The sequence below is a fragment of the Alnus glutinosa genome, chromosome 8, assembly GCF_958979055.1.
Source record: "Alnus glutinosa chromosome 8, dhAlnGlut1.1, whole genome shotgun sequence".
NCBI lineage: Eukaryota > Viridiplantae > Streptophyta > Magnoliopsida > Fagales > Betulaceae > Alnus > Alnus glutinosa.
The window spans coordinates 23,899,457-23,922,436 of record NC_084893.1 but is presented as its reverse complement, the minus strand read 5'-3'; the positions used below and the strand labels follow the sequence as shown (position 1 = coordinate 23,922,436).

Below are 22,980 nucleotides of genomic sequence, written 5' to 3'. Positions count from 1 at the left end.
GGAGAAATGGAATGCTTGATTGTGGTTCTCTTGTAGAAGGGAATTTTTGTAATTGGTTTTCTGTGGAGGAGCCTTGAGCTTTGGTGAGAAATCTTGAGAACCAGTGCATGCAAGGACTTTTTTTTTTTTTTTTTTTTTCAGCAATTTGCCTCACCAAAGCTATTTCTGTGAGTGCTCTCAAAAATGGAAATTCGCATCTCGAAATTGGAACGACCAAATGCAAACAAGAGAAGAGAGAATTTCACGCATATTTCACACAAATACAAACACTATCAAATTCTTCAACACATTTTGTTAAACTTATGATCGCCACAATTCAACTGGATCCATTTATGGGTTGTAAACAATACTTTTATTAGTTATGATTTATGATCTTTTTTAATGTACCTTTTTTTTGTGATTTATCAAAGTACTAATTTTAATTATTTGTGAAATATGTCCTTGTTGGCAACTTGTATATGAAACCACACATTTATACCAATGTTATCCAAACACTCAATTTACATAAACACTCCTTAACAAATTTTACCAAACGCTAATTTAAGATTTTAAAAATTGTGTTTTCATAAGCGCGTTTTGAAATCGCAAAACTGCAATTCCAAACAAACTATTTACAATCTATTTGCCGAGCACTGATACACGGGGAACGGTTTACCGTTCCCTAGCCTTCCCTTTTAAATAAAAAAAAAAAAAAAAAAAAATTGATTTTAATAAAAAAGTTGTCTCTGATGTCACATCAAAGACAACTTTTTTATTAAAATCAATTTTTTTAAGATAAAGTGGGTGCGGAGGACGGTCAACTGTCCCCCAAAAATCATTTCCCCTATTTACCACCCCATCCCCCAACAAATATATATATATATATATATATATATATATATATATATATATATATATATATATATATATATATATATATATATATATATATATATATATATATATTATTAAGTGCCAAGGCCCAAGGGGGAAAAAGCTAATTTTAAAGAACTTATAACATGTTTGAGATTGTGTTAGAGCTTTGTCTATAGAAAAGAAGAAAAAATAAATAAACTCATTTTTTAAGCTTTTTCCAAAGAGTAATACTATACACCATCCCCACATCCCACTGAAGCCTATGTGGCGTGGTCCCCATAGCATTTTGTGCATGAAGAGTGATTTTTTGGTTGGAGGACCTCCCCCTCCCATCCCCGCCTATGTAGAGTGGTCCCCTATAGCAATTAGTACATGAAGAATGAAATGTTTGGTTAAAAGAACCCCGCCACATAAGCTTTAGGGGGATGTGGGGATTGTTTACTCTTTCCCAAAACACAGTTTTGAGCTTTTTTAGAGCAAAAAAGTGTTGTTTAAGTTTTTTTTTTATTGGCACAGCTTTTTATGTACTAAAAGTACTCTTTAAACTCATTAACACATTCACAAACACGCTCTTAGGAGGATAAAATATATTTAAATTTTTATATGTTCGGTGCAATTTTATTAACACCTCTGCATTACTAATTTGTCTAATAATAACTTTAACAATATCCAATTGTTTTGATCTATTCTATCCACTTCCCATTAAAACCAACATCGAAAACTATTCACATAAAAATAATTACATGCTACAGGAGTATAATAGTGAGAGATGTAGGTGAATGAGTGTAAGAGGACCTCCCATCCGTTTCATGTAATGAATTTCCTTAACGATTTTAACAAGAAATTAATAAAAGTAATTGACCATAATAATTGGATACAAAACAGATGTGATTACAACAATAGAAAACTCAGGGGTACCATGAGAATTGTATTAGACCACAATGGAAAAGGAAAGAAGTACAACAAACGAAAAGCAAATTTTGGGAAAATAAACAACAGAATAACCCAGAAGTACATTGATAAACGATAGTCGTGCATTATACAAATTATCACACTCAAGAGATGTACAACAATGTAGTCTTTAACATCAAGCTTTCAAACCAGAACCGTAGAAAAGGAGTGAAAATTTACCGCAGCCAAGAGAAGGAGAATCATGTGAACAAACTACTACTCTGGAATTCTATCTTTCAAATAGTTCAGAACAGCTTTGGTTCCTCGGTCTAAAATTGACCTCCGGATGCTGTAAAAAGAAAAAGAGCATCGTGTAACTCCATACCCCTTGTAATTAGATCAAATACTTTTATCTTAATGATATTACTAGCAAAACTATTTCAAGCAACATGAGCAGTAAAATATTTGAAATGCTATTACTTGGTTTTACTCTTTTTGTTTCACATGCTACCATGTATATACAGAGTACACAAAATGGGGATAATAAATATGCCTCCAAAACAGTTAATGAAGATTATATGATTCACATAGAAAGGGTACTTGTACTCCACATGCATACCGGTAAGCATCTTGACCTAGTGTTAAGTAGCAAACCCTGCGGAGCTAATGTAATAATAGGCTCCAATCCTTCTTTTTTTGGATAAGGAAGCAGAGAAATTTTATAAAAAATGTAGACGCTCCTGAACATACAGGAAGTATAAAAAATGACACAAAAACAGAAAAGGCAAAACAGACAAGAGAAACAAGAAATAAAAAACACCCACAAAGTCCCAACCACAACAGAAAACCCAAAACACCTCAACAAAAGCCCAAATCCTGTAGGCTCCAATACTGTTCCTTAGGGAAACTAAATCACACAATAGCCTCCTACATGGCATTAATAAATTTACACAAGTCTGCCTTCCTTCCTCAATTGGTAGTCCTTTTCTCTGCTAAGCAAGATCTAGAATATAAATTTCTAGTAAATAACAATATTTCAGTTCTGCAAAAATAGATTTCGTAATCTTGCATTTTTGTGCACTAGTGCATCAATATCATCTGAGAAAAATAACAATATTAGTAATACTATAATAATTTTCATTGATATCACAGGCACCCTGATGTTTACAGTATGTCTTCATGCGTCCCCCATAAATAGATTGCCCTCAGGTTTAACTCTCAAGAAGTTCACATCACTAAGGTAGAGAAAACTGGAAGGATTTGAGATTTATTTATTAGTCAATGCCCTTTTTCGTCTGGGAATTTCTTAGGCTACAATCCCAACATACCACAAAATCACAGCAAAGCTTATGAAGCTTCCAACAGAATCTAAATAATGCTAAAAAAAAAAAAAAAATTACAAAAAGAAAATATGTAGCATACCTTCTCAATGAATTTCCGTCAAGTCTCAATGCCTGTAGGCTCGGTTCAAGTACACCCTGAGCAAAGAACTCTTTAGTTTTTAACTTAGATAACGTAACAAATCACTGAAATAAGTCTGGACAAATGTATCATGCGAAGCAGTGGATAACTCCCCAAGTCAAATGCTTATTGTTCAATGCATATTAATGTGATCTATTGGTTGGGGAATGGGTTCTTATTACTTTAAAATCAAGAAAGGAAAAGACAAGGATAGAAGTTTAAATTAGTTAAGCTAAGAAAAAAGTGATTATAGGATTGTTTATGTTAAGAGAAATGTTAGATACTATATTTCTATCCAACATTCATCCAACAAAACTGACGTGGCACTCTCAACTAATCCTTGAATTAATCCTTTCAAAATAACAAAAATTAAAAAGATACAATGGTTAATTTGGAGTGCCACGTCAACATTGTTAGACAATTGGAGGATAAAAATATAGTACTTGGCATTACTTTTATGCTAAATGACATGTGAATTGAACGAACCATCATAGGACGATTCTTTGGTGATATGAGAATACATAGTCAGAATTATGCCCCCAAAAAATGCTTTAGGGGACTTTCCATCATTCAGTTTGCTTTTGAAAAAAATACGGAAAAAAAGATAAATAAATAAAAGCTAAGACAGAATAAGTATACTAGGAGTACACCAACTTCACAACCCCATTAAACTAATAGAATAAGTATCTATCAAAACACTAGTTAATTTTATGATTTGATTTGTCAGAAAATGATGGCTCCAGTTTCTCGAAATTTCAAGAGACAATATGATAAGTGCTGCTGAAATTAAACACTAGGTAGACCATACAGATTCTAGGTAGCATCATATCTTATCAAAACCATACTTCAAAACCTATAATCAAAATTACAGTGAAAGGATTCCATATCCTCACCAGCTCGGGGGGAAGCACTGAGATGTTGTTGTCAGATAGGTCAAGCTCAGTAAGAGAAGTAAGATTTTGGAACCCCTGCATGCCAATATTAACACACTCACAAACTTGGCAGTTGATGCGCCCAAAAAAGGAAAAAAATTGCACCTATAGATAAGATTTATGAACTAGGATTTATCTCAAAGTAACAATATATAGCACCAGAATATCGCTACTTCTACAGCTCCTAATATGTGGATAGTAATTAATCTCCTACCAACAGGCCAATTCAAAGATCCATGGACCAGTTACATGGTCAATGTGACAAATATAACCTTCCAACCATTTTTTTTATTTTTTATTTTTGAGCTATCCCTTGGGGTGACAAATATAACCTTCCAACCATGCAAAAAAGAAAACGAATAAAGAACTAAAAGACCTAAGAGATAAAAGCGTTAAACTAAAGATGACAAATTTACTTTCTTTGGGAATGTACATCTTCTAAGTGGAAACCTGAACTTTTAACCTGTAACACTTTACAGACCTTGATCCATAACATCCATTTCCATACTCAAAAAATGACCAAGAAAAAATCTTTTAACTTGAATGAACCAAATGAAAACAATTTTATCCCAACTGTCAAGGAAAATAGAATTCTGAAACCAGTTATGTACAACATGGATCATTTTCTAAGTCTTTTACCACAACATAATTGAAAGAGAAGAAGAAAAAATGGAGGAAGTAGGGAAAAAACAGTTTTATTTTCCTTGATGATCAACAATCCAAGTATACGTGTTTAAATAGAAAAGTATTACAATCTTACATGGAAAGTAATTAATGCAAAATAATGAGAAGAAAATAAAATCAGCTGCATATCACAAAAGTTTCCTTCTTCAATACTCCCCCTCAAACTGAGGCGAAGATGTCTCACATGCCCAACTTGCACAATGTTGAATGAAGACGCTACTGGATACTCCTCTTGTCAAAATACCTGCAAATTGTTCTTCTGACTTTGCATACGGTGTACAGATTAATCTTGCACGTAACTTCTCCTTGATACAACGCCTATCAACTTCAATGTGTTTGGTTGTGTTGGACTAGATTATGTGCAACGTTGATTGCAACTTTATTATCACAATACAATCTTATGGGATCGTTAGAATCACCCTCAAGTTCCTTCAACAAGATTTTTAACCATAATAACTCACATACTCTAGGTGCCACGTCTTGGAATTCAGCTCCTACGTTTGACCTGCAACAACTAATTGATTTTTACTATGCCAGGTAACTGGATTGCCTCCCACCAGTGTACAATATCCTGAAGTAGTTCTCCGATCTGTAACTAATTCAGCCCTATCTGCATCTGTATAGACCTCTAGTTTCGTCAGGTGATCATGTCGAGTGAACAACAAACCTTTGCACAGTGAAGATTTTAGATAGTGAAGAATACGATAAACTGCCTCCAAATAGGACTCTCGTCGTGCATAGATAATGTTTGGACAAGTGTGCGACAAGCAAATTAATTTACCAACCAATCATTGGTATCTGCCTTTCTCCAATAGAGCTCTCATCCATTTCTTCCAATTTTTTATTCAGCTCTATTGGATTGTCAACAAACTTACAACTGCGCATCCCTGTTTCCTTGAATAGATCAAGGACATATTTCCGCAGGGAGAGGATGATGCCATGTCTCGATCTTGCTACTTTAATGCCCATAAAATATTTTAAGTTGCCAAAGTCTTTTATCTCAAATTCACTGGCCAAATATTTTTTCAATCTTTGTATTTCCTCATCATCATTTCTAGTCAACACGATATCATCTACATAAACAATTAAGGACAGAAATTTCCTACAAACCGGTTTGTAGGAAATTTCATACAACCCGCATATAAGATTGACATGTATCCCTTGGCATGTGAGAAGCACATGTTGTTTTAATAGCATTAATAAAAAAACATGTAGTTCTCACGTGTTTAAAGGACACAGTCATTCTTATATGTGGGTTGTATGAAATTTCCTACAAACCGGTTTGTAAGAAATTTATGTCCAACAATTAAAGCAGTTACCTTTCTTTGTGACGAATGTTTGATAAACAATGTATGGATTGCCTGACTTTGTTTATAGCCGAATCTCTGCATAGCTCGGAAAAATCTATCAAACCAAGCCCTTGGAGATTGTTTCAGTCCATATAAGACCTTCACTTTACAAACTTTACCCCTAACAAAGGAGAATTGAGGACCAAGAGGAAGTTCCATGAATAATTCTTCCTCTAAATCTCCATGAAGGAACGTGTTCTTCACATAAAGCTGCCACACTGGTCAATCTAAGTTTGTTGCCAAAGAAAATTGAATTCATCTTTGCTACCAGGCCAAACGTCTCCTCGTAGTCTATCCCATAAGTTTGAGCAAATCATTTTGCCACCAATCGTGTCTTATATCTTTCCACTAATCCAGCAGCCTTATGCTTCACTGTAAAAGTATTTAAATCAGGGGTAGAAGTACTATTACCTGAGTCAAGGTCAGATGTTTGGCAAGAAGCATCAGGAATAACCTTACTTTTTTGGCGTCTGGAGTAAGCTCTCAGCTCCTCCACTGGCAATGGCTCATACGACTCATCACTAAAAGATTAATTTTTTTTAGATAAGTACGAAAAGTTTTATTAAAAAGTGTAAGGCGCCCCTAAGTGTACCGGTAGTATACGCAGAAGTAACCAAAAGCTAGCCAAAAGAAGAGCCCAAACAAACCCTACAAACCAAACAACCCAAGACCACAAAACCCACCAAAGAGAACACAACCCTACGTCATGGGATCCTTTCCTTTTCGATGTCTTGAGGGAGCGCTCACATATCCATAGTTAACGGAGCTTTTCAAATTCAAAAGCTCCCTCTTGCCTTTGGTCTTTTTGCAAGCTACCAATTGATCTTGATAAAAATCCTCTGTAATAGCATCGAGATTAATTTTTTTTTTTTATAGGTAAAAGAATCGAGATTAATTAGCAAGCGATTGTTATTTGTCATGCTCTAGCACATGAGTAGGGATAGGTAAAGGACTACTCATAGAAGACTTCTCTTCACTCTGACTCTCCCCTTGAAGAGAAGTGTTGGTTGATGAAAAATATGGGTGCGACTCAAAAAAGGTAACATCCATCAAGACAAAACGCTTCTGTGAAGGAGGATGATAACATTTATACCACTTTTGAGGAGGGGTAAAGCCCACAAAGATACATTTGAGATTACGACAATCTAATTCTTCCCGAATCAGACCATGAATGCGAACAAAACAAACAAAACCAAACAAATTTGGAAGTAGATAAAGGTGGGGATAACACCTCAAGAGGTGTATTGAAATCTAAGACACATGAGGGCATCCTATTGATAAGATATGCTGCAGTGAGTATGACATCATCTCAATAAGATTTAGGGACATACATATCAATCATTAAGGACTGAGTTACATCAAGAAGATGTCGATTTTTCCGCTCAGCAACTCCATTTTGTTGGGGAGTATAAACACAAGTGGTTTTGATGGATAATACCATGATCACGAAAAAATGTACCAAGACTACTAGCCAGATACTCACCCCTATTATTAGAACGGACAATTTTGATAGAGGCATTAAACTGGGTCTAAATCATGATGTGAAATATCTAAAAAACAAAGGACATCTCACTTTTTCTTTTTTTCTTTTTTTCTTTTTTTGATAAGTAAGAAAACTTTATAAATAAGCGTAAGGCGCCCCTAAGTACACCGGGAGTATACACAAGAACAGCCAAAGCTAACCCATAAAAAGAAAAACCCAAACAAACCCACAAGAACCAACCCTATAACTCGCATGCAGCACCCACAACACCCAGAATCACAAGAAACCCAAAGCCCAAACCTCACTTTTATCTTTTAATAAATAGACTTAGGTGGTCCAAAAAAAAATATCAATGAAAGATACAAACCACCGATGACTAGGTAAAGAAACCACCAGTGAAGGACTCCAAACATTAGTATGAACAAGAAAAAAATGCACATCGCTTTTAGTTAAACTAGGAGGAAATGATACCCGCTAATGTTTAGTAAGTTCACAAGTTTGACATTGAAACTTAGAATTAGGATTATGCAAAAATTAGGAAAATCCACTACAATAACCAAAAAGAAGGATGCCCTAACCGCTGATGTCAAAGTCAGATTCTTGTTGCAAAGTCATCTAATCGAACGGTGTGATAAGCTTGTGTGAGTTGACTTTGTGATGTGGGCTGAAAATCCAGATAATACAGACCATCTCTCAAGCTACCGTAACTAATTATCCTCCCCGTGACTAGGTCCTAAAAAAACAATAATCAGAATAAAATGACTCTACAATTTAACTCACGGGTAATACGAGCAATAGACAATAAATTGGCTGCAAATCTGGGATATGAAGGGCAGAGGACAATGACAAGGAGGTGTGACAAGAATGGTGCCTTTACCAGACACTAACGATAGAAAACCATAAGCTATTCTAACATTTTCCTTCTCGGAGCAAAGATTATAAGAAGAAAACAAGGAAAATACACCAGTATTATGATCGGACGCCCCTGAGTCAGTGATCCAAGAATCATCAAATGGAGTAGGAGATGCATTCAGAGACATGACCAAGTTACTTGTATAGGCAAAAAAGTGCAAAAGCAAATATTTGCAGTAGAGACAAAAGCCAACAAAGTGTCTACTTCTTCCTTGCTAAAAACATCAACAAATGTTTCCAATCGATACATAAGACGAAAAGTAGAACTATAATCTAGTGTAAGAAAAATCTTCCCTACCACAAAAGTATGATTGGCCCAAGGCCTGGTTCTTCCTCCTTGACCTCTTGTAGAACGACCACGAAATCTCCAACAAGTCTCCCGACATCTTGAGCCTCCTGTATGGAGAGTTGGATTCTCACTATGGGAGGTCACTTGACTCTCTATCCCCTTTTTGTGAGTTTCCAAAGTCTGACTCATTTCTAACATCTTGAGTTCAGACATCCAACCAAATAATTTTTTATTTTTTTTTTGATAGGTAAGAAATCAATTTTATTAGAAAAGTGTAAGGCGCCCCTTAGTACACTGGAAGTATACAAGGAAAACACCTAACTAGAGATAGAAAAGCGAGTGAGAAAGTCAGAAAAAGAAATAAACAAAGGATGGACATAAGCCGAAGTCCAACAATACAAAGAATGATAGAACAAAGAAAGAGTCTCTTCCAAGGTTCTTTCCAAGTCTTCAAAATTCCTATCGTTTTGAATACACAATAAACTCCAATACACAATCAGCAATGCAATGTATCAAGCATGAATGACTAAAGACAAGAAACTCCAATACACACCAAATACACGCCACTATCGATTGTCGTTTTCTCTGGGGAGACAACAGGAGCTCAAAACCCCTGTGCTTCGACCACTTCTAGGATACATAGAGAAGAAGCGCATGAGACCCCAAGCAAAACCTTGTAGCTCCTATCACCCTGGCGTCAGCATTTGGATGACGCAAGGGACGTCGATCGAGTTTTTGGTCTCCCACCACCACTGACAGACTCCTATCTCCTAAGATGCTAACGATGTTATACCAAATTGAAAGAGAAGGAAAAAATTGAAGGAAAAAGTGGGAAAAATAGTCTTATTTTCCTTGATGATCGACGATACAAGTACGTGTTTAAATTGAAAAATTATTACAATCTTACATGGAAAGTAATTAATGCAAAATAATGAGAATAAAATAAAATCAGCCACATATCACAAAAGTTTCCTTCTTCAACAAACATTAGAGCCAAGGCAATCAATGTTCACTTTAACAAGTCCTAAATTAAATAGTGGCATTATTACATGTTGAATATTTACTTTAAGAAAGATATATATTACCCTTGGAATTGATTGAAGGGAATTTTGGCTCAAGTCAAGGATCCGCAGTTGCTGTAAGCTACATATATCTAATGGGACTTCACATAGTTGCATTCTTCTGTCAAGTCAAATCAGATGTAACAGAAATAGCTCAGGCATTGGAGAAAATACCAACATGTACAAGCATAGAAGCACAAGAAACATGCAGGCATATAAAGCAGACATATACATAAAATGTTTGTGTATATGCATCTATATGAAAGATTCCAGCTGACTGACCTCAGGTAAAGCTCTTGCAGATGAGGAATGCTGGAAAATACTGGATGCTCTGGTAATGAAGCAGCATTACCACTCAGATCCAGAACCCGAACCCTAGAGACTGCTTGAAATCCAACAGATGGAATCTGCAGGTGAAGTAGCAAGAGGGTAGTCAGATTATAGTGGTGACAGGTACACAAACACATTGTAGAACATGCACACAAGGAAAAATATCCGCATAGATTTGGAATCCCACCACCCCCTCATCACTAGGTCTCAAAATATGGACATGCAACAAAATAACTCCAGAGATTTTTATAATGTCGAACTGACTGCAGTGGTTCTTAACTTCTAACAAGACTAATCTCATGACAATTGTCATACAATGAGAAGCCTCTAGATTGACAAGAGACTTACAACAAAAATGTATGTTTGTGTGTATGTCTATTATTAAGGAAAGGTTCTAATTCTATTGGAAGTCCTAACCTTTTTGCCAGATACAGTTATGCCACATATCTAGGAGCATACCATCTATATCCATGTTGGGAAGTCCAGTGGCAAATTCACCGTGAGTTTAAATCACCAATCTCTGAAATGGACTATTTAATGTGCTTTATGCTACACACATTAAATAGAGAGGACCGTGAGAGGACTGTGGATGAGATTAAGTCTCGATTTTTCAATACCTTGTATCTTTGAACAACTGATTTTGTTTCTCCATTGGTGATTAGTTATCATGATTTCATTGTTCTTTTTGCTCCTACTAACTAGGTGGTTTCTCTTGTATACTTCTTGTGTATCTAGGGTCACCTTATACTTTTAATGATATTTTGATTACTTATAAAAAAGAAAAAGAAAAGTGCTTTATCTGCTAGGCTAATGGTGGAGGTTTCTAATTTATCAATCTACCCTGTGTGATTCCTGATTTCGCATACACTTAACTCATTTGTGTTTGTGTGTGTTCATGCATGCATGTTTTTTATAGGGGAGGGGGAAGACAGAGAGAGATGGGAACTTTTGGATTGGTGAGGCCGTCAAGGTATATAAAGAGTGAAATTAATTTCATTCAAAGAATCAAAAGCATGTCCTTAAACATCACAATAACTGGAAAAATTAATTGATTGATCAATTATGTCCCCTGAATATTCCCATAAGAGCTCTTAATAAATTTTGATCTCATCAAGTTAATTCATAGACAAGTAGAATACAGAAAAAGACTCTTTGAAACTGTCAATCATAAAATAGATCTGCTTTACCTGTCTGAGTGGATTATTGTCCAGCTTCAAACACGAAAGATTAGGAAGTGACTTTAAAATTGAACCTGGCCAGTCTTTAATCTGGTTCCTGGATAAAATCAGAGTCTGCAAATTTGGAAAAGAATTTGATGTATTAATAGACAGTTTCAGATTCCAACAAGCCAATTTATCATTATGAAAATTCCTAGATTAACTTGGACCCAGCCAAAGCTGATCTGGAATAGGATGGACAAAGTATTTGACAAGGAAGTTCTATATAATTTGATCTAGCATGATACCTTTGGTAAAATGGCTTGAGCAACCAATGAGTTTTAGCTCCTCCCTTTGTAGCAAGGTGGAGGGTGAGGTCGTGGGTTTGAGTCCCACCAAGTGCATGTAACTTACCATTAAAAAAAATGGCTTGAACAATAGACTATTTGTTACATACCCAAGAAGCAACAATATATTTCATGGAAACAATCTTTTCAACTGAACTCAACTAAGCCATAATCCAAATGAAAAGGGTTGACTATGGATCCTCATCGACTAATTAGAGATGCCCACATGCAATTTTTTCTGTCATTATGTTCTATCTAAAACCATAGTTTCTATTGCCTTCCTATTAAACATATTCTTTGTCACTACTTCTACCCATGTTATTTTAGGACTACCTTTATCTCACTCTTTTTCACCAGTGAACCACTGAGTCTCCAATGCACATGGTTTAGTCACATTAAAAAAAAAAAGTGACTAAATTTTTTTTTTTTATATAAGTAATTCAATCTCATTAAAAAGCGCAAAGATGTGCAACTCAAGTACACAAGAAATATATAGGAGAGAACCCCTTATTAGGGATTAAAAAAAAAAAAAAAAGGTACAAAAATGAAGTAAACTAGAAAAAAGTGAGGACTATTGCACGCCATTGTCCATGCATAAAAGGATTTGAACGCAACGGACTTTAGCTCTACCACCGAAATCTCGCAATCTTCAAAGCTCTTTTGCGCTCTACTCTCTCCAAATTCACCATATTAAGCAAAAAGGAATCATCCTCCAAACTTCTAAAATATTACAGCTTCCAACTGACCTCTTTAGCTAGCCATTAGCCAACAACTTTGTCACCCTTCTAGGAATAATCCACTCAACACCAAAAAGACAGAAGAGCGCAATCCATAATTCTCTCGCCACTTCACAATGAAGAAAAAGATAATCTATGGATTCCCCACTCCTCTTACACATACAACACCAATCTACCACAATGATGTTCCTCTTCCTCAAGTTATCCAAAGTTAAGATCTTCCCTAATGCCGTCCACACAAAGAATGCCACTCTCGACAGAGCCTTACCGCTCCAAATGCTTTTCCAAGAAAATGGGGAGGCAGCAGGAATGGACAACACGTGATAAAAGGATCTTATTTCAAAATCATAGTCAAGGATATTAATTTGACGCATAGTCAATATCGGACTGCAGAACAGCATAAGATTTTGGCTTACATACAAAATGTTAAAAATTGGGAGTAAGGCTTAGTTGAATTGAGTGGAGCATATAATATGTTGAACCTGACAGGAATCTCAATACTTAAAGCACATGGATACAAATTAAGGCTTTAACAGCAACCTTCCATAACCATCAAAGCCACTGGGCTTCCAAAAAGCATGTCTATATAATTTATTATCTGCTGGACCTTATGGCAACAAAATGACTGCTTTAATTTCAAATTTTAGCACTTAGCATTCAAAGAATCTGCAAGAGACATATCTTTCCATTAATCAGGGAATACACTAACTTGGACTGTGATAGAAACTGGTTCTGGATTTAATCAAAAGATTGAAGCTTCCATTACTTAAAAGATCAGTAGAGTCACTTAGGTTGACCAATACAAATAGCATTTAACTTTATCATTATTTGCCATAACAGCTAATGAGCAAGCAGAGGAAAACTAAGAAATTTACCTGGAGAGAAACACATGAGGAAAGTTCAACCGGCAGCTCTTGGATGGCATTCCTAGAAAGATCTACTTTTATAACATCACCCGATTCCCATACTTCTGATGGAATAGCACTCAAACCAAGCCCTTCCAAAGAAAGTTCCTGAAATTACGACATTTATTATAGGTGAAGTTTCCTATTTGAAGACAGAAAAATTAATGAAAGGTGAATCACAAGCTCTCTGGCTAAAATAACTGAAATCACAGTGGAGGAAGAAGTGGGCAGAGTAATAAAACAACACGATAAATAAATCACATGCGGCCCAACATTTAATGCCCAAAAGTGTTAGATTTGAACCCAAGATGAATCTGAATCTCACCCCATCCTTTAGATGGCCATGGCCCAAATTTGCAATTTTCAATTCTATACCCAGAAAGTGAGAATCAAACCAATATCTGTTAAATTACCACTTATCTCAAAAACTTAAGCTAATAAGAAAATGTAAATTTAATCAATTAATCAATACTTTAACACTTCCCCTCACATGTGGGCTCAAACTCTCTTTTTAATAGGTGAGGCCCACCACGTGGAATATTTAATTGAAATGGGTAAATGACGGAGCCAAAGTTCGAAGTCAGGATCTTCGGCTCTGATACCAAGTAGAAAAGAAAAACCGAGAAAGGGAAGAAGAAATTCTTATTCAATTGTCTTTGTTTCATACGACTACATAGGTTTAAATAGAAGAAGCCTATAGACTAATATGGAAAGAAACAAAGAATATTACAATCAGATAAACTTAAGGAGAATAAAATCATAGTATGTTGGTAGTTTCCATCTTCAACAATATCATCGAAAACTTTCAAATACCATGAATAGAATGATTTAGAAAATGGAAAGTGTCAATTATTCAACTCAACAGAGTTTACACCTTGCTACTTGGGATCAGCTAGCCATCCGGCTCGACCATAAAAAAGCCTGTTAAATTACAATGAGTGATACCTTTGAAGTGATAGACAATCTAGCTGCCATGGCAACTACATCCCCTTTTGTTGTTGTTGTAGTTTCGGAACCTACATGAGACACTTGAATCTAATTACTCAAAACAGAAAAACAAAACAAAACAAAACAAAATAAAAAACAAACAAACAAACAAGCTTAAATCTGTAAATCATGAAATTTGGTGTAGCATGAAAAATCTAGAACTCTTTCAACAACAGAGACAATAGACTTTGTATGTTAATGACCATAAAATTGAAGCATGATTAACAAGAACTGATATACCGGCCAAAGTCGGTGGTGGGTCAAGGAAAACACGAAGATGTGGGTTTTCTCAGGCGGGGGTTTCTTGGGTCGAGCTCCTCCTCTCTTTCACAGGCAGATCGTAGTTTCTCAAGCGCTCGCCCTCTCAATTCTGTGGGTGGTCTCCAGGCTATCTCTCCTTTGGAGTTGTCTTTGGCATGCTCTTCGTTTTTCGGGGATAAGGGGGATAGAACTATGGCTTTCCTCTCTGCCCTTGATGAGGACCATAGGCGGTGGGATATGATTGAAGATTGTAAGCTTTAGGGGCTTAGAGTTGGGTTGTTTTGTGGGCTGTTCCTTGTAGGGTCGGTGGTGAGGCTGTTGCTTCTTGTATACTCCGTGTGTACTAGGGGCGCCTTACGCTCTTTTTTTAATAAAATTGCAATTCCTTATCAAAAAAAGAACTAATATACCTTCACCTTCAGAAAGTCTACTTTGAAGATACTTCAGTAATCCAGTTGTTGGTCCAGAAACCAATGAACTACAGGAGGAAATGAATCAGTTGGATAATCCCTTAATCAAAAGACACATTTAACATGTTAAGGACAAAAATAATGACTCTCACCTTCGAAGAGTTCGCAAAGGATTGCCAGTAAGCAAAAGTTTTCGTAGGGTAGTCATCTTGCCTAGACAAACAATAAGTTAGGTTATCCACCATCTATTAATCATATTAATTCCCAATTTTAGCATTGTTTTTCAGTGCTTAAATTTAAAAATCTAAGATTCATAAAGAAAATCTGAGAGAGAAGGGGTTAAATTTACTTCAGATTTCAGTTGAGTTAAAAAAAATTAAAAAGAAAATTAGAAGGAAAAAAAGAAAAAAGAAGAAGAAGCTTAGATTCGGCATTAAAATGATAAGATTCCTTTGCGAAAAGTTAAACCAAGATTTATCTTGGCCTACAAGATCTTCCTGTTTGGACTAATTGGATAAATCTGATCATATTGTTTAAAATGATTGATGCAAGATTTCTTCAAAGTATCATAAGCTATTCAGGAACCTGAAATTCCTACAAAAATATAACAGATGACTTGATACCACTCTATAACTTGCTAACCTTACCCATTTCAGGGGGCAATCCAGTCAATGAATTATTTGAAAGATCCAGGACTGAAAGACGCAATTTGCACGCCTCCACTGGATATTCCTTCAACTGCATGCATATGAAGCAATTAGCAGGCTAAGTTTAAATTTAGCGATCCAAAACCTGAGTATTCTAGACCCCCCCAAAAAAAAAGCAAAAGAAAATATGGCAGGCAAAAATATTTTCTTTCGATTAGTAAGTTAGACATGCATCTAGCGAGTTTTGAATCCATGAGCTCACCCTCAACCTTCATCTTACAAATGGAGGAAGCATCATTTGAAATAGAGTGGAATGCACGGAGCTTTGAAGATATAGAGACTTCGGTGGTAGAGCTGAAAAGGATTATGTTCAACGCTTTATACACATGGATAGCAGCACATCATAGCTTGCTTTTTTCTAGTTTTTCTGATTTTTTGAACTTTTGATCATCTTTTTCTCCTGATTAGGGGGTTCTCTTATATATTTCCTATGTACTAAGATTGTGCCGCTTTGCACTTTTCTGATGAGATTGAATTACTTATTAAAAAAAAAAAAAAAGTCATTTGAAATAGAGCTCATTTTGCAATTTGGTGGACAAAAATATGTTGAACAACTAAATAAATAACATGTGAAGGAATAACCGTTTACCCTGCTCAGAACTCAAAGAACAGTGGACAAGAAGTAGCAAGGACCTTTTTCATGCATTTACTCAAATGTATCACTAGAACAAAAACTTGTATATCTATAACATTTCATATAGTAGCAAGGATCTCCTTTCATGCATGCACTCAAATGTATCACTAGAACAAACACTTGTATATCTATAACATTTCATATAGTACCACTCAATACTAATGGGAATTGACTCCACCACTACTACTTAATTTCACATACAAGTTAGCTCACGCAATCAAATCTATGGACTTATAGAATTTACATGAAAAGTAATTATAATCAGATCTGAGCAACAGAATTCGAAGAGGTAATAACTGAAAAGGCTGAACATAAGGACCACACAAAAATATCATTCTAGCCTAGCCTATCTGTCTTAACAAACTAATAGAAGCAAGATCTTATTCCCAAATAATATACCATATTTCTACCAAAGACAAATAGATCATTATAGCTACCTGGTTTGAGTGAAGATCAAAAGTCCCTAAATGCGAAAGCACCCCAATCTCCGCCGGTAATGAAGACAGTGTGTTATTCCTGAAATGTGATGCCACCAAAGCCATATAAATATCAAAGGTGCAGATATTTCAAGTAGGAAAAAATCCCACATAATTATCAAGAAAAAATAAATGAGAAAATGACCCCATATAGAACTCCACAAGAGAAGAGCAACCCATTATTGATGGTGGGATTGATGAAATTCCTGCAGAACTCGTTACAAAGAAAAATTGTGAGAAGAGGTGGAAGAAATGGGCTTAAATAACACCAAAATAAATAAAAAAGAAGTGAACCCTTTGCTTAGTTGACTCACTGTTCTGGTGAAGGTCAAGACGAATGAGACGTGAAAGATTCCCAATGTTCTCTGGTATACCACCCAATAAATTTTTTGCTGCATCGATTAAAGTAACAAACACAAGTTTAATATATCTGCAGATATACAAGTAGGACCTAATACCCAAAAAAGCTATAGATAATTACATGCATTGAGTTCATTAAGCAGGGTCCACGATGAAATCAAATTCTCGGATAGCATAGTTAGCTTGTTTCCCTGGGACAGATAGAAGATACAATACACATTTGTAGCCACAAATAGATCAACAATAATTACTTTCCAGTATCTGTACAAGCAGACCAGCCATCATCAAGTACTCGAAGTAAAGATCTCACTAATACCTCCACATCTAGTTTTGTCAATTTTGAACAGTTTGCTAGATCTTCCGGCAAGCTGGTAATAACATTGTTTGATGCCTGGGGAAAAAGTGTCATAAGCCAAATGTTATCAAAGAACACGTGCGACACAGAAAACAAATAAAAAATTGCTTTTATGTCAGGATGGTTTAGAAGATCACCAAAAGAGCAAAGTGCACACTTTTCTTTTTTGGATAAGTAATCGCAAATTCATTAAAAAGCGCAAGGTGCAACCCAAATATACATGAAGTATACAAAAGAGAAGCCTAGCAAGTAGCGGAGAAGAGATCTAAGAAAGCATGAAAGTTTCGAAATACTACAATCTGAGGCAAAAGCACAAAGAAAGAGAGTCTTCAAGAATAAAGCCTTTAATTTCACTAAGGTCCTGTTGTGGTCCTCAAAGCTACGATCGTTTCTTTCCCTCCTTAAACACTACATTAGGAAAGGCGGAATCATCTTCCAAACTGCATCAAGCTGAAACCTAGCCCCTGGTGTTCTCCAATAGACAAAGAGATCTACCACCCTTCTAGGCATAACCCAAACTAGCCCTACACTGCTGAAGATACTATTCCAAAGAGCACCTGCGATCTCACAATGGAGTAAAAGATGATGTTGAAGATGGAAACTATTTATTCTCTCTGGTTTTATTTTATTGTAATCTCCTCGTATTTTGTTTCCATAATAGGTATGTATTCTATCCTATTTAAACCCATGTCAACATGGGGAATTATATAATCGAATAAAGAGTTTCTCTTCTTCTATATTTTTGTTCTTCTTTTCTAATTGATATCAGAACTAGAAATCATAAGTTTGAATTCTGACTCCACAATTCACCCCCATTTTAGTTAAACGTTCCATGTGTTAGGCCTCACTTGTTGAGGGAGAGTTTGAACCCACAGTGAGGATAGGACTGTAAATAAACTAGACCGTACGACAACTCGCTTGAAACCTGCTCGGTTAAACTCGACCCAAACTCGAACTCGTGATTGGACAAACCCACTCGATTAGTGAGTGATACATACCCGACTCGCGAGCCTAACTCATATAAAGCTCAACTCGCTCGCCCAACTCAGTTAAGACTTTTTCTTTTTATAAAAGAAATATCATTAAAAAAAGCAAAGCGCAATCAAGTACACAGAATATACAAGATAAACATCTAAGAAGAACAATAAAAAAAGAATAAGAAAATCATGAAAGCTAATCCCTAAGGGAGCTAGGAACGCAGTAGTCCAAAATGCATCTAGGGGTGGCCTTCGGGCCAACCCCAACCTCTGGGGGAGGCCGCGCACCACCCCTAGAGGTGGTCGGGGGTGGCACGCGACCACCCCCAGGTGCCAGGGGTGGCCTAGGGTGGTTGCCCAACCGGCAGCCACCCCTTTTTTCTTTTCAAATTTTTCTTTTTAAAAATAATAATAATAATTTTTAAGTTTTATTTATTAATATTTTTAATATATTTATATTTTTTTATTATGATTAACACGTGTCGCCATCTTATTGGCGCTGACATGACGCTTAATAAAATCTGTTAAAATTTTTAACGAAATTTGACTCTAGGGAGCGATTTATAATTTAGGCCTACCACAGAGACCAATGATGCAATTTTTCCTTTTATTAATAACGGGGGAGAAAGGGGAAAAGGTCTTCACGAAACCACTTGCTACCACCTTTTTTCCTGTGATTTTTCTTTTCTTTTCTTCTCTAGATACCACTTGCTACAACTTTTTCTGGATCTTTTCTTTTCTCATTTTCTGGATACCACTTGCCACTGATTTCCTTTACTGCCAGCCTGTTAAAGATTTGACTCAACACTAACTGAGGAATGTGATTTCTCTTCCCAACACGTCCTCAGTTCTCGAGACTCCAATTTCCTACGCAAGTCTCTTCCCAACACATCCAAATGCCGATTTATCTACATCTAGAATACTCAACCTGGTACTGTCCCGAGGTTAAACTTTACAAAAATCACATGCTACAAGCAGGCAACTAAATAGTTGCGTTAAATTTTACCAACCACATAGCCACTCCCTGATGTTTGTCATTCCATCATGAAAAAGCATTACCTTCAAATCAGATAACTCTAAACATCGTCCAATGGAGCTTGGAAGTTCCTTAAGCTGATTGGAAGAACAATCAAACCTGGAATGATCATATAAAATCTGGCCATATCATTGAAGGAAAAATGGGGAAGAAGAAGAAGAAGAAGACAAACAGTCGTGCACAAATAAACAAAGTAACAAAAAATCCTACATATTGAAAACAAAAAGATTTTGTTATATATGGGTACCAGAAAATTGCAGATCAATATGTATATGTAATAAAGTGGTTTTTGAGTAACAATGGATGGTGACCTATGAGTCTCATCACAATCTCATCTTGAAATCGCTAAAATGTCACATTGATTATGAATGAATAGTCTAAATTAGATTCGTTAGAAACATAAATCATAAAAAGTGATTCGATCTCAATTTCATGTCAATGTCTTTCACTTAAGCCAAAACTCAAGTTAGTTTTGATGAAACAAGGTAAAAAGGTAAGCTTCCTTCATCTTTCAACTTGGTACCAAAGAATCAACAACTCTAAGATCTAGGATTGTCTTCCTTACACAGGAAAATGGTGGCTGTATTTTTATTATTTGGTTTTGTATTTTTTACCATTTTTTTCTTACAAGTAGATTTTCATTTCAATTTAAGACTTCTTACGTTCGGTCCATTCCAGAAAGAGCTACCAAAAGAAATTCTCAATCATTTCTGACACTCATTATACAAGTTATTATTCTTATTTCCTTTCATTAGCATTCTTCAATACAAGAAAAGATCAAATAAGAAAATTATGCTTCAATAAGAAGCAAGAGGTTGCGTTAGTTTTAAGATTAGAAGAGTGGAAGTCACCAAGGACGGGTCATAGATGTGCAGCAAAGACCAATAAATGCCCTACTAAGAAAATGTAATATAATTCAAGTTTAAGGCACTCAAATGATGGCAGGACGAGCCAAAAGGATGATTACATGCACATAGGACACAATCACAACAAATAATTTGGAGGATATGAACCTTTCCAGAGAAGAGCGGCAGTCATTCCCCCACCCCCCCCCCCCCCCCCCCGAAAAAAAAAAAAGAAAAGGAGACAGAGAGAGAAGACATGTAGCTTCCTCAAATTCAATCAGTTGGAGGCTAAGGCTATATACAATGCTCATAATACCAATGCAGCTCAATATTTTCTTGTTTATTGCTCAGATGTTTCAAACACTAAAAATAAAAAAGAAAAAAGAAAAAAAAGATGCAAACCAGACACAGAAACAGCAACAAGGATGAATAAAATCTACTAGATTTTGATATTAAAAAAAAAAGGAAGAAGAAGAAGAAGAAGAAGAGGAGGAGGAGGAAGAGAAAGAAAGAAAGAATAAGAATACTTGACAAGAGAAGTTGCTGATCCAATTTCCTCAGGTACTTTTAGTATTGAGTTGAAGGACACGTCTAATGATTTTAGCATAGGAAGCCTGTCAAATAGGTCAAGAAAATACAAAATCACACATTAAACATGCATAAATAACATTAAAAAATATGGGAAAACATTTTTAAAAAATATGATAGCTATATATGTTCACAAAACCCACTCTCCTATCGCAGCTGGAAGTTTGGAAAGTCTATTGTGGCTAACATTCAATACAATCAGTTGAGGTAAATTCCTAAGGTCTTCTTTCAATGATTCGATACTATTATGAGCCAAAATAAGCTTTTGCAGCTCCACAGCCTGCAATTCGAGCAATGAAGCCATAAGTCCACTTTTATACATCTTTCTTGATTGTATGAAACTTCATGTATCTCAAACAAAGGGAATAAAGAAAAAAATTCAAAATAAATTACCTCCCACCACTTTTCATCCCCTCCAACTGCATTCAGATTCTGGTACACCTCATTGGGCACATCCCTGAGAATACAAACACGAGTAAATAACATCATACTTTGCTAGGATGAATTACGATTTAAGTGAACCACCATAAGTTGGCAATTAACATTTTTTCCTAAATTTGTGCCATTCTTGTCATCCGGAAACAGTAAAAGAGAATAAGTATATCTTTTACTGTTGGAGAATAAAATTATTGCAATTTTCATACATGTCATAGGAACTAAACACCAAACATGTTCAAAAGCATAATGCAGAAAGAAAGTAACTCTACTCCTAATATTTGACAGAGCCAAGATGAATAACTCCCGGGTTTTTCAATACAATCAAATAAGATGTGTCGAGTTGACACCCGTAAATGTATAATCGGTGCTAAGAACAAATTTTTACAGCATGAACATTCTTCAAGAACTTCGAATTGACACGTGCAAATCCATTCTCAATTCAGAAATCGATAAGACTATCTAATCAACCTCAATATCCAACAGATACTAATCTGCTATCCACTTATCTTGACGCATTTCCTTCTAGCATTAATCAATTATCTTCATAATGCAATCGATACCACAAATTTTACAAAACAACAATCATAAACCAGTTGGATTTATTAGCAATATTAACTAAAAATGAAAGAATTTGACTTATATCAGCTATGAGTAGATATAGATTTGTCCAGATTTTGAAGGTGACGAAATGTGAAGAACTAATTGAATGTGATTAATGGAGAAATTGCTTCCGGGGTGGGGGATTGCCTGAGGGAGCGATTTGATAGGTTGAGAGAACCGGAGCTTCTTGCAGCTTTGAGCACCCTATCCATCGCGATACGCTTCCTCGGACATGTACTGCAGCTTGAGCTTTGCTTTCAGATCTCAGCTCCTCCCTTAATTAGTTGGCAAGAATGACGTTGCTATGAGAACTGGGGTTTGGGCTTTTTCTTTAAATTCTACTTAACATAGTTATATCTTTCTATTATACAATTTTATTAAAAATCAGTTATTAAATCAGCATTTGATTTTTAAAAAGTTTTATATTTATATGGGAAATTTACAGAAATATGTTTTTTAGACTTTCTCATATATTATAATTATATTGAAGGTTCTTCTAACAATGTTGTCGTCACACTCTCAATTAATTTTTAAATAATTATTATTTAATAAAAAAAATCAATAATTGGCTAAGAAAATGTTAAAAGAGTTCCAAAACTAATATTTATATTTTACAAATTGATCAATTCCTTCTACCGTCTAAAACCTAAAATAATTTTTGTCACTTGCATAAAAAATCATATAAGGCTAATAAAATAAAGATGTGATCTTTTGCTATCCCAAAATACAACTCTTGATTACCTTGCTTATCTGGCAATATGATCCCCTAACTAGCTTTTGGGTTTTTTTTTAAGAGATGTATTTGTTACATAACCGAAAACATATTGGTAGGACCCATGTATGTAGATTTCACTAAGGGAAATACTAGAATTACAAGTGCATAACTCCAAGGTATATTGGAGGAGACTCACAT

General features: G+C 35.5%; 1 protein-coding gene across 2 annotated transcripts; it reads right to left on the bottom strand.

Moving 5' to 3' along the window:
• Positions 1-1,856: 1,856 nt before the first annotated feature.
• Positions 1,857-22,391, bottom strand: LOC133875732 (plant intracellular Ras-group-related LRR protein 6). Of its 2 annotated transcripts, none has more exons than XM_062313950.1 (21): positions 22,215-22,391; positions 21,423-21,486; positions 21,173-21,309; positions 20,969-21,055; positions 19,620-19,695; positions 17,545-17,619; positions 17,350-17,419; positions 17,183-17,260; positions 17,014-17,074; positions 16,830-16,908; positions 15,699-15,789; positions 15,204-15,264; positions 15,058-15,119; positions 14,339-14,409; positions 13,364-13,501; positions 11,435-11,539; positions 10,200-10,324; positions 9,942-10,038; positions 4,101-4,175; positions 3,169-3,224; positions 1,857-2,095 (listed from the first exon to the last, which is right to left on the bottom strand). In XM_062313950.1, the coding sequence occupies exons 1-21, from the start codon at positions 22,277-22,279 to the stop codon at positions 2,023-2,025; spliced, it is 1,746 nt and encodes a 581-aa protein (XP_062169934.1). In that variant the 5' UTR covers positions 22,280-22,391; the 3' UTR covers positions 1,857-2,022. The 2 variants fall into 2 exon arrangements, with proteins under 2 accessions (XP_062169934.1, XP_062169933.1); XM_062313949.1 differs by having other exon boundaries at positions 15,052-15,119; positions 22,215-22,390.
• Between the last annotated feature and the right edge of the window lie 589 nt (positions 22,392-22,980).